At 38.5% G+C, this 26,926-nt stretch overlaps 1 protein-coding gene across 27 annotated transcripts in view; it reads right to left on the bottom strand.

Moving 5' to 3' along the window:
* The window catches only part of MADD (MAP kinase activating death domain), a 60,709-nt gene that overhangs the window by 12,076 nt on the left and 21,707 nt on the right, over positions 1 to 26,926 (bottom strand). For 5 of the 27 annotated variants that reach the window (XM_039705239.1, XM_039705257.1, XM_039705240.1 and 2 more), the window contains exons 15-35: positions 26,652 to 26,791; positions 25,313 to 25,414; positions 24,429 to 24,467; positions 23,355 to 23,414; positions 22,796 to 22,898; positions 21,542 to 21,728; positions 21,222 to 21,372; positions 18,647 to 18,853; positions 13,750 to 13,803; positions 10,655 to 10,752; positions 10,226 to 10,309; positions 9,617 to 9,775; positions 8,069 to 8,177; positions 7,463 to 7,525; positions 6,956 to 7,076; positions 5,699 to 5,804; positions 4,556 to 4,666; positions 3,564 to 3,671; positions 3,309 to 3,473; positions 2,132 to 2,204; positions 1,142 to 1,248 (exon numbers count right to left, since the gene is read on the bottom strand). In XM_039705239.1, the coding sequence (XP_039561173.1) occupies positions 1,142 to 1,248; positions 2,132 to 2,204; positions 3,309 to 3,473; positions 3,564 to 3,671; positions 4,556 to 4,666; positions 5,699 to 5,804; positions 6,956 to 7,076; positions 7,463 to 7,525; positions 8,069 to 8,177; positions 9,617 to 9,775; positions 10,226 to 10,309; positions 10,655 to 10,752; positions 13,750 to 13,803; positions 18,647 to 18,853; positions 21,222 to 21,372; positions 21,542 to 21,728; positions 22,796 to 22,898; positions 23,355 to 23,414; positions 24,429 to 24,467; positions 25,313 to 25,414; positions 26,652 to 26,791 (2,347 nt within the window). Of the gene's footprint in view, positions 1 to 1,141; positions 1,249 to 2,131; positions 2,205 to 3,102; positions 3,199 to 3,308; positions 3,474 to 3,563; positions 3,672 to 4,555; positions 4,667 to 5,698; positions 5,805 to 6,955; positions 7,077 to 7,462; positions 7,526 to 8,068; positions 8,178 to 9,616; positions 9,776 to 10,225; positions 10,310 to 10,654; positions 10,753 to 13,749; positions 13,804 to 18,646; positions 18,854 to 21,221; positions 21,373 to 21,541; positions 21,729 to 22,795; positions 22,899 to 23,354; positions 23,415 to 24,428; positions 24,468 to 25,312; positions 25,415 to 26,651; positions 26,792 to 26,926 lie in introns of all 27 variants that reach the window. The other 22 variants (XM_039705246.1, XM_039705248.1, XM_039705255.1 and 19 more) reach the window with 10 other exon arrangements.

Raw genomic sequence — 26,926 nt, 5'->3', positions numbered from 1 at the left:
GTAACTTAGTCAAGTAGAGTGTTCCATCACAGAGTAGGTCTGAAACTCTACAGCAGGTTGGACATAGTCCAGGTTCTATCCTTGTAAGAGACAGCAAGGAAACTGAGGGAGGTTCACAACTCTGCACTCCTTATACTGGCACATATGAACTCAAAGTGCCACATGGTGCTGCTGTGACCTTGGGAGAAGTATTAAAGATTCTGAGCATGTGTGTTTGAGATGCACGTGCACTTCCAGTGGGATCTACACTGATGTATCCTCAAAGAAAAACAAAGCTTGTGTGGGGAGAAAGGTCTAGGCAGGAGGAAAGGAAAAAACACTCCACAGAGAACTGACAGAAGCTTCTCTTTCTTTCTCTCTCTCTCTCTCACACACACATACACACACCCTCCCTTCTCCCCTGAAAATTGATTCTACTGTCTAGCATAGCATGCATTTAATATATGCAAAACAAAAAAAACATAAAGCAAAATAAAAAACAAGGATCAAAGGAAGCAACAGAAACAATATCCATAGAAAGGAAGAAAATGACAATTCTACTTGTGTTTCCTCTATGCCCACAATATCTGCTATTTCGAAGGAAAAAGGAATAAGTACTTTTTTCTTATTTTTTGGGAATTACATCAAGAGCCAGTTTCCTATTTTATTTTCATACAAACTTCTAGATAATTTCTAAAATTTTAAAATACGATAGATTAAATACAATCCAAAAGGTTGCCTTCTGTACCTGTAATACTCAAACACTGTATCTTTAAGGCTGACTGCTTATGCAATGAGGATTTGTTCACAGTATGATGCATTATAGCAGCTTAGATTATTATTAATCACTTTTTCTGTTCCTTAATCCAGGCTAACGTTTGTTTTCTGCTTAGACAATTCAGACGACACGAAACAAGAAGCTGAAAGATCTATCAACATCTTGCTTTAACAGATTATAGTTTTCCTGAGGATATTAATTTCAGTGTCTATTTACATATATATATTGATACATGTTTGTGGGTTTGAGTGTAAATATATCTAAGTTTTTTTACCCACATCAAGCTATCCCCTATCCTTACTGATACTCTGGGAAGAGGAAACACCTATACAGGCGTGCTGCAGAAAGCTTCATGCTCAGTCTTCTCATAGATTTCCCTCATACCTGACTGTGCATAAATTTCAGGTTAATTCCTTCCAGTGTGACCTGAAGAAGACCTCCTTCACCGGTTTTCATATCCTGCACAGGGAACTCACCACCCAACTCAGGGCCTGTGATGTTAATAAAGAAAAGAAAATCCAAAACAAAATCAAAAGCAAAACAAAACAAAAATTCAGAGAGAGAGAGAGGGAGTGCAGAAACCAGTCAGCCGAGTCATGGTATGTGGAAGGGGAATATAAAATAGCAAAAACATAATTCCTGCTGATGTGAATAGCAAAAGGACACTACTAAGAATAGTAGAGACCATTTCAGTGAGTCCACTCACTAATGACAGCTTTCTGAAAACCACTAGAATTTTACAAATTGTAATACATTTCATTCTGGTAACATCAATATCAGTTCATCCTGTATTTATTGTATGTCATATTGGGGTATTGTTTGTATGCTTTAAATGCCACATTTCATTTCTGCATAGTAAGACCCTGCAATCACATAATATCATAGAGAGCATAGTCTTAAGTACAGATATATAAGCAGCACAAAGGAGGCTTGTATTTGTGAGCTGCATTGCATGGTATTGTTTTAAGCAATTAAAATGTCTAAATATTATTTAAATAATCATTTAATAGAGGTTATTAATAGGTAAATAATGTAGACATTTTCATCTAGTTTCTTTTGCACTATTCAGTTCAGCTAAAAAGTGTGTTCTTCAAATTATTTTTGAAAAATTATCATTTTTTGCAGAACCACTGAGCTCTGGGGAATGGCTTTTAACACAATGCAAACATATTTTAATGCTACATTATTGCCTAATTCTTAAAATACCTTTCAAATACACTTTTGCTAAAGACAACCATCTACTTGTACATGCATGCACAAAGTTACCCCAAGATTTCCAAGTGAAAGGAGATTATGTTCAAAGGAGTTATTAATTTTAAAAATTGCTGATTGTAGATTAAACAACAAATACTCCCAACATTTAGAATCTTGTACCTGGTTTAATGCTTTGCTGCCTTGCTGCTGCTCGCTCCATACTGTCCTTTACACAGTAGTACAGTTCCCGGCACTAACAGACATAAGAAGAGTAATGCAATGTTATTTCTCCAAATCACCAAGGGAAGGAAAGAACAGCAAGATTCTAAGGTTCTATAAAAAGAACAAGCCCCATGTGATGCCAAACAACCAAAAGCCTATACAAGCTCAAGCACACCTAATTACTAGTTAGTATTTATATATTTTTTTACAAGATGATAAAGAAACTATTTCATAGCATTTAACCACAAAAGCTAGTGAAGAGTTCATGCATTGGCACACTCTAACCAAGCCTATGCAGTTTCTTACTGTAGAATAAGCATCAAAATAATCCCTTTCTTTCTTTCAGCATCCAGCAATCAATATTGCTAGTCATGCACATAATTTTGTTATTCATATCAATTTCCTTATGGTATATTCTTCTCTTCATCTTCCTTCAACTCTGAGATTAAGCCATAATCTCAGAGCTAAACTTCAGAAAATTTTCTATTTTTCTATATCTCAAGATACAGAACACAGAGAAGGCTGAGCTACTCTATACTAGAAAGGAACAAATTTGATGGATGGAAAAACTCAAAAGAGTTGAGATCAATGGCTCAGCATCCAAGTGGAAACCAGTGACAAGTGATGTTCCTTGGGTGTCAGTACTGGGTCAGTGACATGGACAGAGGGGACTACTGGAAGGTGTCCCATGGCAGTGGGGGGTTGAAAGTAGGTGATCTTAAAGGCCCCCTCCAACCCAAGCCATTCTATGATTCTAAGATCAAAAATTGCACAATTAACTCCTAGGGCATAGTTTTATTTAGGTTTTGTCCATGAATCCTCTGTAGTATTTTTACTATCTTCACAAGCCTGCAAGCTCACACAGTATTTAGTAATACTGATGCTTTCCTTCTTCCAACAAAAAAGCTACATGTCATTTCTTAAATTACTTTCTGGTGGATAACGTCTTCAAATAAATGACAGGGTAGAATGCCAGCTTGAGATGTCAGTGCTGCTGAACAGCCATTGCAGTCCAGTAACCAGTGCTGGAAAGAGAGTGCTATTTTTAATTAAACATAGAATATGACATGCAAAGAATTATTTTTTTCTGTGCAGTTATCCCTGCAGTATTGTGTATATTAAACAAGATACAAACCTTCTTTGTGTAGAACTTGTTCAGTTGTGTCTCCTGACCATTCCTGCGCCAGAGGCAAAGCACTTTTGTTTTGGGACAGTAAGTCATGTTGATGAGTTTCTCATACCACCAACGTTCATACACAGTTCCAATGTTGCTTCTCAGCACAATACAATCATCACATACCTAGGAGCACAAAATATTATATAAGAGTTTTAATGCTGTTTCTTTTATTTCTTCTGCTACTGGCTGCATTAGTATTATTCTTGTCTCTACCTCCATGAAAAATATGTCTCCTGTTGTGTCTGTCCCAGCATGTACTACAAAAGTCTGCTTCTTGATGTGGCGGCTGCCACTGGGTCTCACAGGGAGTTCCCGTCCATTCTAGAAAAAACCCACATGCAATCATGAATGAACATTGGAAATAAAAAAAAAAAAATCGGTGACACAAATGAAACAAAGAAGAATTTTTAACAGTATTTAATGAGCTCATTGGAGACAATTTTGGACAAAGCTGTAAGCAAGATACTGTAGTAAGTTTAGTTTCAAAAAGTGTGACTGGGAGAGTTATGACAGCATACAATATTCACACGGTACCATACTCAATATGGGAAAGTGAGGTGTCTGAGCTCTGGTATCATGGCAGTAAGCTGGTCTGATTTTTCCCAATTAATTATAAGATAATTTTGTGTCTTTTCTGTGCAGAAAAGTAAATTCCAAAGGTAGAAATTACCTTTAAAAGAGCCTAACTTGTGTCCACCCCAGTGATGGTTGTGTTAAAAACTGGCTAGATTTACTAACTGAAGCTTTAGCTTGTATTCTTATTGACCATTAGAGGACATCAGGCTTTTTCTCTAGGAATACTGCGAACAGTTTTGTACAGAAACTGATTGCTATAAATCTTATAGTCGCCTGGAAACTGATAGAAAACTAAACACTTCTTACAGTCATAGTAATCATAAAGGTTCCTGCCAACACAAGTTATTAAGAAAACATCGATGTTGCACAAAACTGTGGTACATAAGTGTCATGTTAATACATATTTGTATTGCAGCTCTGATAATTGTGTAACATTAAAACATTATAAACAGGGTCATATAGTCACAGTCTTTACTCTGTACTTGTGAAGAGTAGCATTTAAAAATTCAATTAATTGTTTTTAATGTTTAAAAGTAATGTTGCAGAGAATATACATAAATATTTTTCAAGCAATTTATTTCCTCCACTGTAGATCCCAGAGGTATATCACTCATCACTGTTTTACTTACCAGATTGGCAAGTTTGTCTAGAATATCATTTATTTGCTGGCTGTGCACCAATCCAATATGTGATTTTCCCATTAGACGACGCACTTTTTTCCTAATATCATTCTTGTTCACCTAGAAAGCAGATATACAGACAGTTGCATATTCTGTTCACAGGAGGCAACTCCAATCTCCCAAACATATCTTGGTTTCCACTGCTAAGAAGCAAAACAACTTATACCCAATTCACTGATGCTAGGGCCTCTTTAATCAGCAGTACAGGACCACATTGCACATACCCCACTTTTTCCAGCTACTGTGCAAGTGATGCTGTGCACAACAGATTTCCTGCCTGCCCATGCGCACAAGCTGCAGCTCCACTATCCCCCACTTCCAACTACTGACATCAAAAGCCTCAGTCCTCCATGTTACCACTTCTGAGTCTCATTGGCCAGACCAGCTCCTCCTCCACCTCCTCCTCTGCACAGACTCAAGTTATGAAGCTGTGGAGCCCTCAACACAACATGGGCTCATTCAGAGCTCTCCTTCTTTCACCATGTGTTTCCTGGTCACTAGGCTGTGGCTGTAACACACACTCCCAGCCAGCCTTCAAATAGCAAAAGGCTCTTCCTGATGATGAGCTGCAGGCAAACTCAGAAACAAAATATTTCTGCCTTAGGTGCCATTTCAAAAGGTGACTATGAATGCCAGCCATCGATACTAAAGGCTTCAAAGACAGTACACTCATGTTTGAGTGATGATTTCAAGCTGGATCAAACACTGTTTTTTAACACATTTGCATTATGACCTTAATGTTGGGGAGTATATAAAACAAACTCAATCTGTTTCCTTCCTTTGACAAGAATTATTTGTGCTTGAAAGAAAGCATTGTATTTTTAATGTATTTTAAAATTAAAACCTACTAGGCTCTCCTATGCAAAACAAGAAAATAAATTAAAGTATGAATGTGTTGGCTTTGCAGGATTATGCTTCCCTTGATAGCTCAAATAAATTCATCTCTCTGGTAACAGAAAGCCTTCCAACTTTGCAGTTTCTACTAGAAACTGCCCTTATTATCCACAGCTCTGAGTTTCATTAGCAGAGATGTATGGTTTCAACACAAATGAAAATCTGAGTAGCAATCTATTAAAAAGAACAAGAAGTCACCTTAATCATAAGCATATAAGCAATCATATTGTGCAGCAGTGTAGCCAACAAGCGATCCTCATCATCCTCCAAACGCTTTCGATCGTGCTCTCCCAGGGAAAGATACCTGCAAGAAGAGCTACATCTGAAACAGACACACAGGCACTCTTCATCCACTTCACTAAAGCACTGGCAGAGGACACAGCACTGTTTGCAAAGCGTACAGCAAATAAAACCTCTAAAAACACTAAGTCAAGTGTGCATTTTCCAGTAAAAAACTGTCATCAGTAATTAAACATTTCCCTTAATTATTAACTAGTTGAAGCAAATAACATCTGCTCAGTGGGAAATTTGTTAGCGGTCTGCTGGGCTTATCATCCATTTCCTGTTCTCTGCAGTGGCAGCTCCATGACAATTACAACTGTCAGAAGAGGAACACATAACACAGCACAAGAGCTATCCACATTAGAGCTTAAATACAGCTGCAAGGCAGAAGACAGCTGATGAAGGAAGTGCACCAGGCACTCTCTTTTTCCAGTAAGGTAGGCAGTTTCTGGAATAATAGTTTTGAAACTATCACCAGTATCACCCCAAACCAGTTCTTATTTTGGCTACCAAATTTCATGTTCCATGATAGCATGGATTTAGAGGCAGTAGAGCTGCAGGTGGTAGACATGAGCACAGAATGATCAGCTGTTAACAGAGCTGGGGGGAGGAAGGGGAAGTGAGTCAAGACCGACATCTTAGAAAAAGTCAAGCCTTAGGCAACCACACAGATATTTCTAGAGAGTGGTTTCCTCATGGGATTTTTTGTTTGTTTTAACTACAAGCTGTGAAAACACCTTTAAGTTACTTTGCATTTTGAGAAGGCTCAAAATGCCATTTCTGGAGCTACTTAATTATTTCACTGTATGTCAATACACTATTATTCCAGAATATAGCCATCCTGCCACAGAAATCTCTTGCTTTACTAATGATCTAATCTACTCCATCCATTCATATTGTTCTTATGCTTACATTACCCATTTCTTTGGAAATATCTCACCACAAGAGTTAAAAAATACATATGTCATAACTAAAGACAAGTATTTCAGTACCAGGAGCTACTGACCAGTAGAGAGAGAAAATGCTCCCTTTGGAATAGTCAGGTATAGTAAAAAGGTTTATAAAGTGACAATAGCACGTTAAGCAGAAGTAAAATAATTTTTCCCTACTGTTTTTACTATTTCAGCCCCAAGTGAAACAATGAGGAGGAAAAAGGTCTACTAAAGAATTTACCTGTCAATCATCTCCTGAGGTCCCTGGTCCATTCCCATTCCTTCTCTCTCTAACATCACAGCATCCAAGAAAGCATCTTCCCAGAACTGCATCTGGTCCCACAAAGTTGAACGCTCTTTGCCTATGCAATGTATAAAAAACTGAGCATTTATTCTGTTTATTCCAGTCAGATACTTTATGATTAATTCCTGTTCATTCCCACTCCTTGAAAATACCATAAGCCAACACACAATGAAACTATATTAAATAAAAAAAAAAGGTTACTTGTAAACCACAAGCAATATCACAACTGAAGGTAAGTGTAAAATAAAAGACAAGACAAATCTCTCATTCTAATTAATGGCACGATATTTTTAATCCCTTACAGTAAGGTACCACTCATCTCTATTCTTTAAGGAGTACAGCGTCTTCCATAAACTGTAAACACAGTCCGAAAGAGACAGGAATATCTCACACAGACACAGATCACAGCAAACACACAGAGAAGTGGAAAGATAAGATTATTACTCAGAGAGAAGGTTTCCATTGCAGCATCCTCTAACTGGTCCCAGACAGATCCTTTATCCCTACCTGCACCATTCCAAGCAGGTAGGAACGATTAATGGGAAGGATGAAAAACACAGGAAGAGAGAGCTTTTGATTAACAGCAAGTCCAGACAAAATACAAAATAGCCAATGTACTCCTAATTCAAGGGATATACTTGAAGCCCTTTAGTATTCTGAGTTTAGCCCTCTGTTCAGTGACTTAAGCTGAATGATCTTTTCTCAAGATCAGGGATATATTTTAGCTTTCCATGCATAGCTAAGTTCCTTCTCCCCTTCTTCACACTGTTTAAGAACTCATATTCAAGAAGAGCAAGAGACTTGGACAGACTTAATTTTATGTAAACTACACCATTCACACCAATCTCCTCTTACACTTACTCAATTTCCCCAGCAAAACTTTGGCTTTACTCTGAATGGTCTGATGTGCCTTCCTATTCTACCAGCATGGACAACAGTTAGAGGTTAAAAACAGTGCCAGGGGAAGTGAGAATTCCAGTCTGTCCTAGACATGATTTCACCTGAACTTCAACCTGAGAGATTCCCTCTCCACAAAAAAAAGTAGCTTACCCAGAAGTCCTTCATACAGATAGACACGCTGGTTCCCATCCTCTGGACCTCTCCCTGGAGTACTCCCTTTGCTATCCTTCACACTCTGCTTCAGGTTGTGAGACTTGGCCTGAAAATAATACAAGCGGAATTGGCAATTTAACTCTGCACCCTGCAGGGATCTCTCTTGTGCTGTTGGGTTTAACAGACGCAAGTTTTCAACCTATACTTGAAAAAAGCTTCTGCAAACATTCACAAAACACTTGTTTTGTTTAAAGAGCAGCACTTTAACATCCAGAGTCAGCCAAAGAAAAATCAAGGAAAGACAAACAGAGAAATCAAAACACAGAGGAGGCACAGTGCTACCCTGAAGGAAAACTGAGGCAAAACTAAAACACAAGCCCCAGACTGAAGGAAAGAAATTCTTCTGTCATCCCCCCATTTCATACTTATGCATTCATAAAGGAGTGACATTAAGCAAATAATTACATCTCATCTGGCCTGAAGAGTGAGAGTTGGGACAACCAGCCAGCAGGAACTGTGACAACAAAGCTGGCCCATTTATTTCTCTACACCAGGTAAACTATGGTGCAATATTTGAATTCACTGAGCATCATATACACCCATCATCTTTGTTTTAAATCTCTTGCGAGGTTTCTTAGAATTCTATTTCATTTCTATTTAGTTCTATTCTATTTAGTTTAGTAGAAAAACACAGAAAAGTAAATGTTAAAAAAAAAGTCTGACTCTTCAGTAACTGAGAGGACACCCACTTGCAACTAAGGAAGCGGATGTGGTTAAATAATTTTCATGCTTTTTGCAGAAATCTGCCACGAAACACAATGGTTTTGTTTTTTGTTGTTTCTTAACATTAGAAGCAGAAGCCCTGTAAAGGCTTTTACAATCTTATCAGGATTATAAAATAGTGAACCCAGTGAGACCAATCTTAAGGCACTGCAGGTTGTTTTCTTATTTCGCTGAGAGCTTGACTTAGCCAAATCAAGTGTACCATTATTTGCTTGGTAAGATGCATATTAGAGGTTATACACAATAATCAAGGACTTTACAAAATGAAGTGCTCACAAATTATTTGGGTTTTGCTGCATACAGATCTTCCAACTAGGCAAATATATTTAAAAGTTATGATTACACTTCAAATAGGACTAAGTAATACTTTAAAGAAACAGAACAGCTACTAAAACTAACATGGATACTTAATCAAACAGCTTCTCCTAAGAAACAGGGAATTTTCATTTTAGTTCAGGACAAAAAATGCCCACCATATGTCCATTTGGTTGAGAGAAACACTGAATTAATATTAAACATTACTAGAGTCTCTAAAGTGGTGCAAGATGTGAATCTACTACTTTCAAAAAACCACTTATTGCACAGGAAATGAAGAAAGGTATGTGGATCCAGACAAAACTACATCTTTGACATTGTAATATTGTATGTCATTGCTGATTAAGCCTTAGAATTGAATCAGAGATCCTATTGTATACATGCACACACATTGAAATATTACTGTACAAGGTTAAAAAAAAAAAATTAAGTCTGCAATGCCCTTACAAAGATAGAGCTAGTAGCAGAGTTTGTCTCAATTTCACTGTCTGACACAGTGCCTCTGGATCCTGCTAAATTGCCACCATTTTCCACACTTGGGCCATCACCAGCATTGCTACTCAAGTCACTGTCTGCTCCCAGTGTCTCTCCAGAACTGTTACTAACCTGTGGAGAAAAATAAAGCCATTACCTTCAACAGATAATACATCAGAGAATTTCCTCTTATTTTTAATGCATGAAACAACCTGCCTTTTTTGCTCTCAGGTTACCCTTAAAACTTTTCTTTTTTACAGATAGTTTATACAAAACTAAGACATATTTACAGAACTGTTGCAATCCACCAGTTCCATACATACACCAATATGTAGGAAAGCAGAGCAGCAATGAGCACCACATATGAAGGCTGTAATGTCCTCATAAAGCAAGCACTATGTATGTTCTGGCACACACACATGCTTGCTGCCCACTCAGAGGCTCTGGAGAGAGAACTCACAGAGTACACGATGCATGTGTGACACTCTGCTGCCACACCACACAAAATGTAGGCACAAAATGCCCTTCCCCACTTCAACAAGCAGTCAAACACATCCAGATTTCACTCTGGGCATATCCTACCACAGTGCTGACTTCAGAATCCTGGCTTGTACTTCGGACCATTACTGTTGGTCCTCCACTGGGAATAGAGTCAAAATCACTCTTCTGCAGTCAAAACATATAAAGGACAAGAAGAGTCACATTAGTTTTTACCATAAGGAGAGAACATCACTTCCCATTCTTCTGGGCTCTTGAATCCCATGCCTTATGCTTCCTTAGCTTATTTAGCCAATCAGATAGAAACTGCTGAGTGTCAAAAAGGCCACGGTGTCCTGTAACTGAGTTTACAAAGACAATGCCCTAGAGAAAGGGGCAAAGAAATTTTACCAAATGAGCCTCTCGTTTGGTTTGAAGGAATACTCAACCCTAGAAGTCTTCCCATAATTAAGCAGTGAATAGAAGAATCCTGTCTCTTACCACATAAATAAAGCAAGCATAGGAGCCACTAACCTGAGAACCTGAGGCCAAACTGAGGCCACTGTCTGCACTGATTTGGGATTTCTTCTCATCTGTTTCTCCCAAATCAAACTGTTTCACACCTTCTGGTCCTGAACAAAGGAAAGAGTAAATAATTACTGTACCAAGAAAAAACAGCATAGGAGAAAGCAGATGACAAACTGTAAGCAGGAACAGTACCAAGAAAACAGATTTGCGGTCTCATTTCTTTCATTTTTAATGCATTTTTTATTATTCCTTGGTACTGAAAATAACAAGGCCAGCAGAGCACATGTGCTAGTCTTCAAACATTAGTCTGAATTTCAAATATTCTGAAGTCCGGGAGTGATCATAAACCTTTCTTAGCCATTCAAGAGAGATAAGAGGACAGACAACAGTCAAGTAGCTTCGAGTTACAATAACACATGCAGAGCAGTTGACATTCAACTCTAGGAAGCCACTTCCTTTAATTCTTGGTAACAAAAAAGAATACCTATTTACTTAAAAGTCAGAATCCTTTTTTGAACAGCTAAATTGCTCAAAGTCCTGGACTCAGTTTTTTGGTTGCCCACTGCAATTATCTAGGCAAAAATCAGGCAACACATGACAAGCAAATAAACAGTGACAATTGGAGTTACCCAATAAGATTTTCAAAGATTAAATTTGTATGATGCTGTACTTCACAACATTCCCCAATTACATTAACAAATGGCTCTCCAGAGTTGGCAATCACATAGGTAGGAAGAGAGAGAGGAAATCAGCAAGCTTTTAAAGTCATGCATTCATTAACCCAACAATCCAAAAAACAAAAAAGGGAAAGAAAGGATAAAGAACTTTATGTTCAATTTCCCATGCACTTCTAGAATCGTATCATCTATTTGTCCTCAGATGGGATGGCAGAAGGAAAAGAGAATGATGGAGAGGTAAAGCCTGAAAAGAAATTTGGATAAGCACTGAATGAAGTAAATAACAATGCAAGAAAATATGTGTGCTACAGGCTGTACACAGAATGTTAATACTCTCAGAAAGGGGAAGAGACTGAATGCAATACTGCTGCCATAGCCATATCTGCCAACTATTCAGTAACAGGAAGACATGATCAGCTGCTGGAATATTTGCAGTATATACCCATGTTATAGCCAGTATCTCTAAACAAACAATGCCACTACCTATGTAACCACTGATCACAACAACCTGGGAATTATGAGCATGTTTGTATTATATGTAATATTAGAGAGGACAAGATAGTGAAAAGGTAAGAAAAAGGGAAGGGAGGAGAGAGAGAGAGAAGGATAATATACAAAGATTTGTGGGAGTGAGTTTGAGATGATATGTAAACTCATGAATAGCAAAGCCATAAGCGGGCTGTGCAGACCATACTAGCTTACTACACAACCATCAATTCTTCCTGTGAAGTGTTTACAGAAAGCATTCTTCACTTGCTATAGTATTTTGCCTCTAGACCAAAGGCCTTATTTACTGTAAATCAACTCCTCAAAGACTCTAAGCAAGAGAAAGCATAAACACAATTGATGAAGAAAAATAACAAAAAAATATTTTCTAAGAATTTGGAATATTATTTTTCACAGAAATACACATAGCTCACTTCTAGAGGTCTATATCCACTCATTCAAGTGGTCATCATTTCTAGTTCTGATACAGCCAAAAGTTTTATATCGCATTATTACAGCAACAACACAAAATTTCAGCTGTGTGTTTCAAGCATTTTAGGAGTTTCCTGTCCCAACACATAATTCAGATATGTTTCTGGCAGTTTGACTTTTAAAGGAATTGAAATAGACTGAAGCAGTTCAGATATTTGAGGCCTGTAACTGAGTTTAAGGAGCACAACAGCCACAACTACATTGTTGTCACTGTCAATTTACAGGCACTCAAAAACCTCCCTTTCCCTTCTTTATGGAGCCATATTTCTAATACTCATGGAACACTAAAACTTCCATTTATCCCTCCCAATGCAGGCACCTACCTGAAAGGCTCATTTTGGGAGAGCAGGTTTGTGCATGGGCTGTGTGCCTGTCTCACACACTCCTACCTGAGCAGGTAGCAATGCACAACTGAAGTACAGTAAGCTGTACTGCAGAGTCACCCCATTGTCTCTGAACTAACTCCACATTCTCATCTGTACTTAACAGAAGTATTTAACTGAAGTGCCTAAAACTAATGTAAGCAAACCCAGGCCTAATCAGAATGTTTGGAATCTTCACTCATTCATCTCAGCTATTAACCCTTCCCAATTTCCAGTCTATAAAATGGGTAGCATCAGCACTGCAAAGTACAAACTAAGCTTATGGTTAGGAAACACCTACCACAACATGGATGCTATAAATTGGCTGTTGCCCTTAAGTCATATGTCCCTATTTACAACAGTGACAACCAAAAGAGCAAAACCTGGTATTGCACCTGCAGAGTACACATATTCAACATTTTATTCATTATCATATTTTAACAGAGGTTCAGATTTGCGTAGATTTAGACTATTATTTAGACTCTGCAACAGCCTCAAACTATTTTACTCCTTTACCAAGGGATATGAAAAACAAAATCAGGTTGATTCCTTATTATCAGGCTGTGTTCTAGAAGCCATCACTAAATACAATTATTCACATACACCTTCTCTCTCCCCCTCAGAAGTATTTCTTGTTGCAGACTGACTGCTCATAGTTGATGCCAGTTAACAAAATTCACCATCCCACGGCTTGAACAAATAGGAATTCTTCATTCCAGTAACATTGAATCAATCAATATATTCATGTAAACAACTTGTTAAAAAAGTTTTAACTTTTAAGGAAGGAGATGGAGTCTCTCAAAATTCTTTCACATTTATCTGATTGGTGAGGATGCAGAACACCTGCTTCCTCTTCTCTGAAGGCAACAACTGGGGGAGGAAAAAAGAAAGAAAAAAAAAAAGAAGAGATATTTGAACATAATTTGCTCAGGGCAAACAGATCTGTTTGGTCCTTTAATGGAGACTTTCTTGATAGATTTTGTTCTTGTGTGCCAGAGATGCAAGCTCACCCTGCACCTGGGGAGTTGGCAGTTATGGGGAGGCTGGAGGAGTCAGTTTCTACATTTTTTTTAAATTTCCTTACTCGTTTTTTCCAAAGATTTTTGCTTTTTCACTTCCTGGTGCTTGTTCCACAATTCTACCCAAGATGCATTGAAAGCAGGAGAGAAAGAGAAAGAGTCAGCAGCTGGTCAGACAGGTGAAAATGGGGAAAAAAATTTCAAACAAGAACCCCACCCCTTCACCTCAAAAAAACCCAAAATAAAGCAAAAGAAAAAAAAAAGGGGAAAAAAAGGAAGAATTTTATGACAACTACTGAGTGAAGGGTTCATTAACACCAGTTTAAAAGAAATCAGTGTTAGGTTTTGAGCACTGCATCATCTCTGAGTAACAGTATTCAGACATTAGAGATGACTTCATACAGTGATGGTGGTGCACCCCCCCTCCCCTCCTCGCGCCACACTTCGACAGCAGTTAATCAACTAAGGAAAAACAGTTCTTATGAACAAATAATTAATCACCTTTACTAAGAAAGGGATTTAAGACTGTCAGATATTTACCGCTCTAAAACATAGGCATCACAGAAGTTCTAATTAACAGAAACATTTTCATGTCTAGCTTATATCACTCAAAGGAGAAAGACACAAAAAACAACAGAAGCAATTCCAAAAATATTAAAGCATCGGTTAACACAACATTTAATCAATATTATGTCTTAGATATTATCACAAAGTTTACACGTTATTTTTGACCTGACAACTTTCTCAATGAATGCATGGCTCTGCCTATGAACCTGTCCTATATGCAAAGAGTTGAACTTCTCTGCATCCACTTGCTCCTATCAGGGTACAGAGAATAGAAAATGATGAACTAAAATGAGCAAGATATCACACATGCTTCACTCCAACTTCCAGAACTCAAAGTCACAGCACTCTAATCAAGTCGACGAATTCTGTAAGAGAATATACAATGCACAGACCAGCAAAACAGTCTGAAGTTTTCTTAAAAGTGAATTTGAAACTCAGCCCTGGGACAAAACAGTCATAAGGCACTTGCACTTTTCTACCACTCATATTGTTCAACTCTGAAATGCAGTCACCTTTTCTGCTCAGAAACATCAGATCATTCCAGGTGCTGGCCCTTTGGCCAAAGGAAACATTACAAGCTGACATGGTGAGCTGACTCTAAGTGTTAGGCACGGTCCTCTCTCACTAGCACCATTTAAGTTGGGGATGCTACAGAGGAAGATCCTCTTAGAAAAGTGGCAAATGGAAGGACAAAGAAGTAGAATGTTCTTTTACTGGTCTTTAAGAAAATTTCCTGAGCAACTGAAAGATCATTTAAGTGTATTAGAAACCCATTCCACCCTGCAAATAGCAGAAATAAGGGCACGACAGGTTCTAAATAAGTTCTGTTGAGTAAAATGTCCACTGAAAAAAAATTTAAAAGGATAGGTTACAACTGTGGAGTAAGGCTCCAAAGTATTATGAAAGAAGACATAAGGAGTGAGACATGCAACAAGGTAGAAAAAGCTAGAAAGATGGCTTGTAGCCTACCAATTTCTAGATCTGCTTCATGATTGATGGATGTTCCTTTAACTTTCATAAATAGACAGATGGATAAGATAAAACTGCTGGGGGATCCAAACAGCATCCTACAGGCTTATCAAGCTGAGCATACACTGACAAAGATAACAATCTCTAAGATGGACTGAATTTGTTTGTTAAAGGGCTTTAAAAACATCTGGCCTCTCCCATGCTCAGTCTATATGGCTTTACTTTAAAAATCACCAGTCTGAAAGCTACAATACCTGCCATTAACTTACTTTTAGCTGACCTGTCTGTTAATTTAGTGTAGAATAGATCCTAGCACATTAAAAACAGACTAGATTTTACTGTCAATTACTTAGTCAAAGAAGAAAAACAAAACTTCAATAAACTCACAGGGCATAAAATACTATACCTATGGCTTTGTTACATGACCCTGAACTAAACAAGACAGCAGGTCCAAAAAGGACCTGATGGGCACGAAGTATGTAGCACAATCTTTTCTGTTGAAAAAAAACAGCCAAAATAAAGTGATCTGACCGGATTATAAAATTATTTAAAAACTAGTAATGGAAACTTCAGTAAGTACTGACATTTTCATTAACAGTTATGGAAAGTATGCAATAAACCAAACTTATCACTAACATAAAGGGGTAAATTAATTATCAACCTAAAAGCCACCAGTGTCCTAACAAAAAGACCTACACTACAGGCGATAAACCCTGGAAGGCAAGAATCTCAGAAGTAAGCAATTGGTGAGTATCAGAAGCATCATCTTCATACTGAATTTTCTAGGTAGGAATTAGGTATCAAGCACAGTCAAGATCAAAGCTCAGATAGTAAAAATACATCCTACTTCACCTCAGAAACAGGAAACCCTGTGAACTTTATGGCCGTTGTTCCTGTAGTACCAGAAAACTCCACAGATTTAGCTACCATAGATTCAGCTCTAAATTTGAGATGCAGTTTAATCACCACACTAACATACACTTTACATGACTACTGCAAACAGAACTGTACATTATTTTGCTCCATCCTTCTGAAGACTTCTCATTCTAGTATTTCCTCCTGTATCTAGGTAAAAACGGTAGCAGCCCAATTTGTATTTCATCTATACAATACCAAGAGATTAATTCAAAGTTTTATTTATGTATCTGCAACCTGAGGCTGTAAGTACCTTCCAAACTTCACAGAATCACAGAACTGCTGAAGTTCAAAGGGACCTGAGAACATCACCTAGTCCAACCTTCCTGCTTAAAGTAGGATCGACTAAAGCTGCCTGCCACAGGACCATGTCCATTCAGGTATTCACTTTCTCCACAGATGGAGAATCTACCACCTTTCCAGGCAACCTAGTTGTTCTAGTGTTGGATCACCTTCATATAAAAACATTTTTTTCCCCATATTTAAATGGAACTGCTTACAAATACCTTATTTCAGCAAGATGCACATGTTTACCAAATGCTCTTCCTTAAATAAATTAGTTTGAATGAGAACACCTGCATTTCACAGCTAAGCCATGACTAACGCCAGCCCTGTATATCCAAAGTTGTCTGATTCTGAAGTTTCTATGACAGAATATAAAGAAAGTATAATAGGCAAGCAGCATTAAATTATCTCTCTGCAACACAAGAGAAACATCCTTTACTTCTAGATCACACGAATCAAGTGAACATGGAGACTACACTGTTTTTACAGCAATTTCCTAAAAAGTGACTTGCATGTTCATGTTCTGTTGTGAAAGACAAAAGCAGTTAGAAAAAAAGGCTTCAGGAAAAACATTCAAGTCTTTTGAACTTAGCCAGTCTAGGTAAAACCATATTCTTCTTGTAATTTAGCTCCATAAAAGACAAGTGGAAACCATCATAGCATCAGAACCACCAATGAGAATGTACCTTTGCCTGTCCTTGAAGACTGTGAATTGTTTAAGGCTTATATTCCGGCAACAGTAGCTAACGTGGCATATTGCACAGCACTTCTTTTGAAAAGCACTTCTTATGATGCTTCACAAACAGGAACTATCAGTCTATGATTTCCATTTCTATGAGGCTTTAATTTCATGAGAGGGAAAGCAGCAGTCTTAGCAACCTCATCAAAAGATCTCTCTTCATTCTTTAAAAGAACACTGTCCTAGAGCCCGGGTTATTCTTAGTTGTGCCAGAAGCATACTTTCCTTTTTCTCTTCTACAGAAAAGTAGAAGAGAAAAGTACCCAGACCAAACCAAACAACTATCTAAAATGAAGTACCTAGAGCAAACCAAACGACTAACTGAAATGCTGAACATCTCAATCTGTAACTCTTTCAGATTCCTGACAGCTTTTCAAATTGAGTGCAAGACTAGTTTCTGAGCAACTGCCTCCATAGATTACCTCCTTAAACAGAAAGCCAGTCAAGTCAGAGGGGTTCAGCATCAGTTCAGGACTCGACAGCACCCAGCCTGCAGTTATTAGGTGTGTATAAGAATGCATGTCTGTACTCCTGTCACTTGGCTGCTCAACACACACATTCCCTTGTCTTATGCCACAAACTACATACAAATCCTCACAGCACCACACTTTCAGAAGATTAATCTTTCAGACAGTGATTCCACGAAAATGTTATTTTAAACAGGCTGCAAGAAGCAATGTCTATAATTTAACATGACATAATTTTGCAGTTGAGAAAAAATTTCTCATATGCTGATGGTACTTCTCATGTTTACAACCCACAGCCCAGAGGATCCAACCAAAGTAATGTTTTTCTTTCTTCTCCACCAAAAAAAGTCTGTAAAGCCCTTTCTAAATAAAACAGTTCTGAAAGGCCTATTTCAAACGTTTTCCCATGACACAGGGAAAAGCTAGGCCATCTAAGAGTAAGACAGGAAAATCTCCAGTGACCAGCCTAGCAGATGCTGTTTACAAGAGCATACATTCTATTTGCCATTCCATAGAAGGAAAATCCATCACTCCTGCTCACTGAAACTGTACACTGTAACTAAAATCCTTTTGGAAATTTTGTTGTTTACAAACAGCAGATTTTGGATCCCACTTATATCAGGATACAATCTACGTAATTCACAGGTAGCCAGCAATGACAGAAAACCTTTATTTCATGTTTCCCTTCCACAGCTGCCCTTTCTGAAGTCCTGCTGCCCCTGTTCCTCTTTTGCCATTTCCCACTGCTTGAAAACAGCAATCACAGAACAAAAAATAAGGCTGTTTAAGGTGTAATGAAATATAGAAACAATTAAGATTAGACAGCTTCTGGGAGAAAATTGCGGTGGATAGTTTATCCAAGAGTAGGGTGAAAACACATATGATTGTTCCTTGTGATCCAAGGTGTAAATGAAGCATGTTATAGTAGCAATGTAGTGTGTTAAAATGAAGAGAATGCAAATAGAACCTAATGCCAAACCACAAGTCCCCCCTGCACTTCACATGCACCTCAATACACACCAATGGAAGCAATAAAATTTTCTTCCTTTAGACTTCTTGTGTCAAACTCCCTTGGCCCTTTGCCTGCAGGGCTGGGTGGCTTTGGCATTAGCTGAGGTACCGGCAGCTGCATCGCAGGTTTTGGCTCCACTCTTGGGGATGATGCAGGATCCTTGCCAACTGGAGTGACAGATCCATCTGTAGGACTTCGTTTTCTCTTTTCTGGTTCTTTAAATTAAAAGAAGAGTGTTGAGAGAAAATAAATTAATTAATTAATAGAAAGAAACCTAAGAAAAAGGAAAATGAGAGCAAGAGAAGAAAGATGAGACAGATGGTCTCACCTAAACCATTAAGCCTGGCACTGAAACAGCTCAGTGCGACATTTGTTCCCACAGGCCAATATGGCTTGCTGATAGTCTGACACACTGGTGGAAACAGTAGAGGAGAAACCCAGAGTTTTAGGGATACTCAAGTATCTCATTTCTGTATATCTGAAACCTAGGAATGTTCTCTGACACAGTAACTGTAGCATCTCCTCTCCTGAACTGTGAAAAATTAAACAACTCTGCCTAAACTACCAAGAATACAATTTGTAGAAGATAATTAAGTTCCACTCACAGTGCAAAAATTACAAATGCAATCAGTTTCATGGGTAACACTAAATGAAACTTCAGTTAGGGGAAAAAAAACAAAAACAAAAATACCAATCAGCTATAGCTCTTCCATAAATCTCTGAGACTTCCTAGAACCCTATGTCCCTAAAGGCAGTTTGGATTTCTCTGTATCAAACCCCACAGTTTGAACTACAGCAAAACCTTCAGAAAATAATAATTAAAACCAGGTTTTCCATAAAGAGCCTCCTGCACAAACTGTTTCAATATCTGATGAATCTAATAGCCAAAACTTCATTTCCTATTATCTAAATCTGTCATACCACTAGATTTTGTGATACCTTTGTTCAGTGGATTTAAGATTCTGCTATCACTACAACCTCTCTATTTAGACGGCAAGTGAAAAGAATCAACACCTAACACTCAACAGAATTAACAATTCCATCCTTTAGAGCAAAAGTGTTTCCCCAATTCCTTGCAGATCTTTCAGAAACCTTCTCAAATTTGCAAGATGTGAATACCAGAAGCAGGAGCACTACCTCAGTTGTGGGTCTTGTTACTGATGTATCAAGATACTATACTGTAGCTACATTCCAAATGTGTATTCACAGATACACAGTGCCCCTCCGCCCAGTTTTTACAGACACAGTAAATAGTGGGAAGTTCATATAGAGCAGCAGGAGACTGCTTCCTAGGATATAACTCCCAATCCTACTATTATTGTCAACTATCCTTGTTCCTAAAAACAAGTCCTCAGTTTGACCATATTATAATAACTTAATCACAACCATTATAAAGACTTAGCTTATCTAGACAAATAAGCTATATCCATCATGTCCTGTAGGATTACTAGTTTATTCCTATATGTTAAATAATATCAACATAAGGACTAATCTCTATACATTTCTAGAAATAAATACTAATTTCAACTAACTGAAAACAAGTAAAACATACTAAACAGTTAAAATTTTACTGCAAATTAAGATGTTATGCAATAATGAGAAGAGTCTTTAAAAGTTTGCACCAAATTTTGTCCGTCATGACCACAATTAGTGCACTGGGAAAACTCTACTTACCATCAAATTACATTATTTGGTCTTCACTCTAAAACTATTGAGTTTTACATCAGCCACTCCAATTTTCTTTAGAAATCAGTGTCAGACTAAAAGCTTTTAATACCAAGACCAGCCCATTCTCCACATCCAGGACTGTTCCATTAGCACAGCCTTCCTTACCCTTCCTTAGCATTCCAACTATGACTGGAAAGGAACACAGGGTGTATCTAAGTCAACTCATAAAAAAATTCCTGATACAAGACCCAGAACACCAACTATAAAAGGTTTAGTAGATGCTACTCCTCTGCTACAATGAAATAAGTAACTTTTCGTCATTTGAGATTACAGAAAAATCAGATACTAAGAAGAAATTTATCTTTTTGTCATCTTTTGCTTTCTTCCTTAGCATGCATTTTCTTATTTTGCATTAAGAATCAGATTCTTAAGAAACAGCTGAAAAATAAAGAGGTATTTTCAGACTTTCTTTAAGAATATTTAGTTGTATGAGAATAATTGTGTAGTGCAACGTGGCTGGTAAGATGGTTTCATATGGTTCCACATTACAAGTATCTCCCTCCCTACTGAGGTTGCCTGCAACAACTTTTCAAGACTGTGGCTGGAACAGTTTTAGCTGAAGGTCCCCATTCCTAGACTTCCCACTTCAGTTGTAGAAGTGCCAGGTTTTGTATCTTACTGCAGTGTTTCCATTTTCAAGTAAAGATCAGGCCATTATTTTGCTTAGGTCCGGTAACATGTGTGTAAGAAACACAAAACAGGCTTCAAGCTTTATAAGGCTTCAGTAACAATGGTACAATTCTCACCATTCTGGAAGTTTGGAAAAGCCCTGAAATCTCAAAAGGCACAAAACCAGCGACCTTCCCAATCTTGTTTGGTTCATGAACACTGCAATCTCATGAACACTTTTCTTACCTTTATTATAGTAGTGAGTATGTGCTATCTCTAGCAGGCCAAAAACGCTGGCCATGCCTCCCAGGCCAGCATTTGCATATGACTGTTCCAGGCTCAACACAGTGCACTTCAGCAGGTCCAGCATGCCTTTATAAACCTTGCGGCTGATCTCCTGCAATGAAAACCCCATTAGTGCTGCTATTTCACACATGAGAAAGTAAGTCAAGAACATAAATTCCAGAAGTGCTGTAACACCAGCTTTTCGCAATTGACAAAAACCTCCTGTGAACTGAGCATCAGCAGACACCCAGTGTGAGCACCCTGCTGAGTTCTGCACTGACCACGTCCTGTATGACATCCTGTCGAGCATCCTCCTCGGACTGGATCGTGCGGTTCAGCTTGCTCAGGACAAAGACACGCAGCTGCTCACTCTCCAGCAGACGCCGGACTCTCTTCATGTTCAGCCAGCCAACGCCTTGCCCATCAAGAACATTGTGTACCACTTCCTTCAGGAATTGCTGGTTCTCACTGATACATTTAAGAGAAAGCAGGGAAAAGTTAGTTAACCTCTGCTTACTTTGCCTTGCATGGGAAGACGGCTATGGCCAGGGCACACACAGAAGTACCTTCCCTATCAACAGGAGCTGGCATGTAGCTCTGTCTGCTGCTAATGTAACTGCACACAGCTCAAGCTCTGTTCCATAGGTATAGTATCAAATACTTTATTTTGTCCTTTATTTCCTATAAAAAGCCATAATCAGGCTTTCCTCTAGCTCCTCTAGGTACCACTCTACCCTTCACTTTCACAGCACCCCTCAGAATCCATAGGAATCCTTTATGCCTCAACCTTCTTCCATAGCCCCCAATCTGAGCTGTAGGCTTTCTTTGAAAGAGGAAGTACAGCACTACTAATGCATTACTGCAGCAGCCTTGGCACATGTTTTGTGTGGCACATTTGCTCAGCTTCTTTTCCCACAGAGGGAAAGGTAACCTAGTCTGTGCAACCTAGTCTGAACTGCATCCTAGTCTGAACCTAGTCATTCCCCAGTCTGAACTACAGTTATTGCTCTTACTTGTCCCCCAAAGCCACTAGATCAAAATAAATTCACTCTACCCATGACTGCTACATAAGAAAGCGAGGAGAAAGCACAGGCACAGGTCAGGTAATGTTTACTTGCACCATTCTGAGCCTGTTCCCAAGGCTGAGGAAAGCACTTTATATGAATTTATGGAATCAAACTTCTTTGTTGAACTCAGTTGATCCCCCTGCATGGTGCATTAAAACTCCAGTGGGCTAGATCACCTTGTTCAGAACACTCAATTACAAAGAATAACTACTGAGTTAAAGTAGAAACCTACAACATTTTGGATCTCAGACAGAAGAAGGATACATTTTGGAGCACAGAAAAATAAGCATGTGCACTATTAACTGTAAGACATCCGTACCAAATCTTCTTAGACAATAACATGTCCAGGTCTAGGGCAACAGGAAAGTACTATTTAGTTTTCAACAGCTAGACTTCTGAGAAAACATTGGACAAGTATGAGGCCACTCTAACTACACTGTATACTTGAAAAGCAGGAAAAGATATTACCTGGAATTACTAGATCGTCCCTGAGGTGATGGAGACTCTCTTTTCACTGTTGGGCTGTGCTTTATGACTGAAGACTTCTGATCAACAAGGGCCCGTCTGTTTCCTAAAGAGGAGAGGAAACAGAATGAGAGGAAAAGGAGGGAAGAAAACAAAGTGATCCCAGGAGAGTAACAAGCAACACTAAAGTTGGCTAACACACCTATTCGAATTACAGGTAACAGACTTCAAACAAAATGGAAACTCCAAAAAAGCAGCAGCGTATATCATATTCTAGCATCACACATCGGCAGAAAACAGTAATGGGAGTAATGCAGAGAGAAAAAGAGATGGTAATGGGAGCAGGAAGTGAGAGGCAGGAAAAGTTTGGCTGCTCTGCATGCAGTTCCACAACAAGGACCATCTTCAAATTAGTCACTATATGTAAAAGCATAATGCATTGAGGGTGACTAGTATAGATCATGTGGTACTGGTTACCCAGCGAGAAAGGTAGCCCGAAGTCAGGCACAGGGAATGCTGGAAATTGTTACATCATGCACAGCTCATGCTGTAGGGAACCCACCTTCATTGCTTACTGGGCCAGCTTCAGTAATAATCTCCATTATAGTATTTAACCCAAATACTGGGACACAAAATATACAATTAGTAGTGTACTGAAATATCTACACTCCCCACTGTCAGCATCAAAAGAATCCAACTATCAGCTTCTTCCCAGCCCTCCCTCAAAATAAAACCCAAATGACACTAGAGCAGGAAGGATGTTTGAAAGCCCAAGACCACAAGGGCCAGAATAACTTATCTTAAGAGATAGTGCTTGACTTGAAATTTGGCATCGTGGAACCAGTATATTGCATCTTCAAGGACATTACTGCACATATTGTATTTGCATGGCACTACAAAAACCATCTGCATCACCAATGAAAAAAATCAATGGATGCACATGAAATAAAAATTTAAAAGGAAAATGGAATGTGGTCAAACAGCAGCAATGAAATGGAGTCCCAGCATCATTTCCCATTACAGTTAGAAACACACACTTGGCAAGAACAAGTTAATACAGCAACTTTGTATCTCTACAACAGAGACAAAAACATCTAAAAACCACTGAAGTGCCCAGTGGGAATCCCAGTGAGCCAGCATGCATATGTAAATGAACACACACACACACACACACTCGCACATGCATAAAACAGACTGAACTACTCCATGGAAATCCCATCCTCATATCTGCACAGTAACATTAAAGGCCCTAGAGGTTTAAAATAGTCAAGAAAAGAACACCAAAGTGCAGAAGATGAGGCACAAAGCATGAATGAGGAATGGCAAACCCCATCACTGTTTTCTTCCAATGCATGGAATCAGTCATTAAGTTTACCCATGGAAACAGCCCTGACACAAAGCATGTTTCTTATCCAGTACAACTGGACATAAAAACATAACCAACTGGTAAAAGGTTGTCAAAAACAGCTGTGCAGAGTCTCTGCTAGTGTTTTCACCCTACCAGTCCTGTTACTCCTCATTTTACACACAGGGAATGATTACTTGTCTCAAAAACAAAGTCCAAAGCAGAAACACAAAATCCACCTTTTGGTCTTTGTTTCTACAAGGTCAAAGGTCAGCAAAACATCATACCAACCTTCATCCACATCCCTTCCCAATTCCAGATTAAAGTAATCTTTACCGATAAAAGTGATGAGGAGGAAAAAATAAATGAAAAAAAAATCAACACATTAAAACAAAAGCAGCAAGCTCTAATCAGATAGAATAACTCAAAAGGCAAAATAAAACCTCTCCTCAGTGTACATCTGAAAAGGTCTCAACACTACGACACCAGTGCAAGTTCAGTCACCCCTGTGATATTACATTTGGTACAAGGATGACCAGGCTGTCTAACACCCATGGTGTGAGGGGCATTTCTCTCGTGCCCATTCAGATATATTATCTAATGACACTGCAAACAGGAGATGTTCTAATGATAAGATTGTGTACGTATGCTAAGGATTGATCTTCACTCCCACAGAACTGAAAGTACGGTTGTAATCTGATTTTCTATTTAGCAATCTGAAAAGATGATAAACACTTTTGAAACTCACATAATCTGCAGTCACCATGGGAGGTTGGCATGGGTAATGCCATTTACAAATGCAGCATCATCACTCTTATAAACTACGTAAGGCTAAGCAAGAAGATAGTGGCAGTACAAAAGCAGGACCTACCTCTTGGTTCCCATTTTTTATACTAAGTACTTAAAAATAAAACTAAACAAAATACACTATGAATGTTGGTTTTGTTCTGTATCTGTTAACTCAGACTGGACTGGACACCCTCCCATCCCAACAGTGGTTGGGAAGAAGACTGACTGAGAAATATCACAACAATTTACTGTCTTGCTCCTTAACACAGGTACTACCCAAATGACCAAAAGGCATCACTCCCGGGATTCCTGTCAGGGGTAGGACCTCAGACTGCCAAGTCATAAGAACTGAAAAGGCTGCAGAAGACAAAGAGAAAAATCATTACCTTTCAGGCTGGGAAAGGGAGTATTTTTATCTCTCCCAACTTTGGTTGGTAGGGCTAAGTTGGACAGACTGAAACTTGTGCTGTGGTTTCTGTACAGGCTGCCTATGATAGAAGACAAAAACAATTAATGTCTACTGCTCACTGCACACTCCCAAAGATCCTGTTATTCGCCATCTTATTTCAGATCCTTAATCATGAAGTTCTTCCTTATTACCCAAAACTCTCACAACCATAACATGACCTCATTTACATTGCAACCATATCTGTAATCAGATTATTCTTAACAGTACAAAAACATAAGCCTTAGTTTCGTGTTACAATAATGGATGTTGGATCTTCAAGGCTCTAATGTAACAGCAAAATCCTCCTGTCTTCCTGCACTCAGATCACATCACCTTAGGTCTACCTTCTAGTTTGATCCTGTTTTTGGGAGCAAATGAATGGCTGGGCCACATGAGAAAACAGGATGACAGAAGATCTGCAAAACATATAACTCTGAAGTGAGGACTGCACACTGTGTCTTGTGAAACACTATAAATCTGCAATGGAACCATGCTTTGAAATAGAAGCTTTTCATTTATTAGGAAAAAACACACATTCTTCCTGGTACAGGCAGATCTTAAGGACACAATTATGCATCATCATCTGCTTAAGCCTGTAGACAGCCTGAAAGCACCACATTTAGATATACTGATTAACACTTCAAATTATTAATTTAAAGTGTCAACATATTATTTCAATTTGCTTTGGTTCTTTGGTTTTTTTTGTAGCCTTATTTTAGTAACAGTCATCTTACCAGAAACATTTAATGTATTTTCCCCAGTGCTAAAAACTTCTTTCACTGCTTTTTATTGTAGTGCAAGAGTAAAGTGGCCATGCCTTCTGTCATGCCATGTCATACTCATTAAGAGATTCTAGATTCATGTTTGACACCTGTGTTTTTTTTAATTAAAATATAATTGAAAGTCGGCAGCCAAGAAATTGAATTTTGCACCTAAGCACACAACATGGCAGCATGGAAGGCATATTACTGTAAGATTTTTTTTATCCATTTCGTAAAATTACACAATGCTTTGTTTAAATGAAACTGAAGAAATTTCTGATCTGTGCCCTAAAGTGCCATACAACTAAGGGCCTCACCACAAAACCAAAGTCCTCCTTACTGAAGAATATATAAAGCACTGCTGTCAGCAGCTGTCAGTAAGCCACCATGACTACTGGAGAGCTGGTAACAATTTGACAGCCAACTCGTTCTCTTGACTAGCCACCTCTCTATTCCATCTCTCTGTACACTCTGATATAATAAATAAAACTAGTTTAATTAATGCATCATACATACTTGCAAAAGACATGATGCCCCCAAAACCTTCGCTGCTGTTGTTGGAGATGGTAGAGTTTGGGGAGCTGGCCCTGGAATCTGAATCTGCATCAGAATCACTGGCCAGTTTTAAACTGTTTGGCCGAAGTAACTTCTGAGACCTTTAAAGAAATTAAGTACATCTGTTATTAGCATTCCCCCTTCCTGCCCCAAATCAATACATCGTATTGTTGTGGGAGACCGATGTTGGGCTCACTCCCACCAGTTTTCACCATACTACCTGCACCCTCTGGAAG

This window comes from Passer montanus, unplaced genomic scaffold (assembly GCF_014805655.1).
Source record: "Passer montanus isolate IOZ18808 unplaced genomic scaffold, ASM1480565v1 scaffold18, whole genome shotgun sequence".
NCBI lineage: Eukaryota > Metazoa > Chordata > Aves > Passeriformes > Passeridae > Passer > Passer montanus.
The sequence above is the reverse complement of the archived record's forward strand: the minus strand, read 5'-3'. Positions and strand labels throughout refer to the sequence as shown.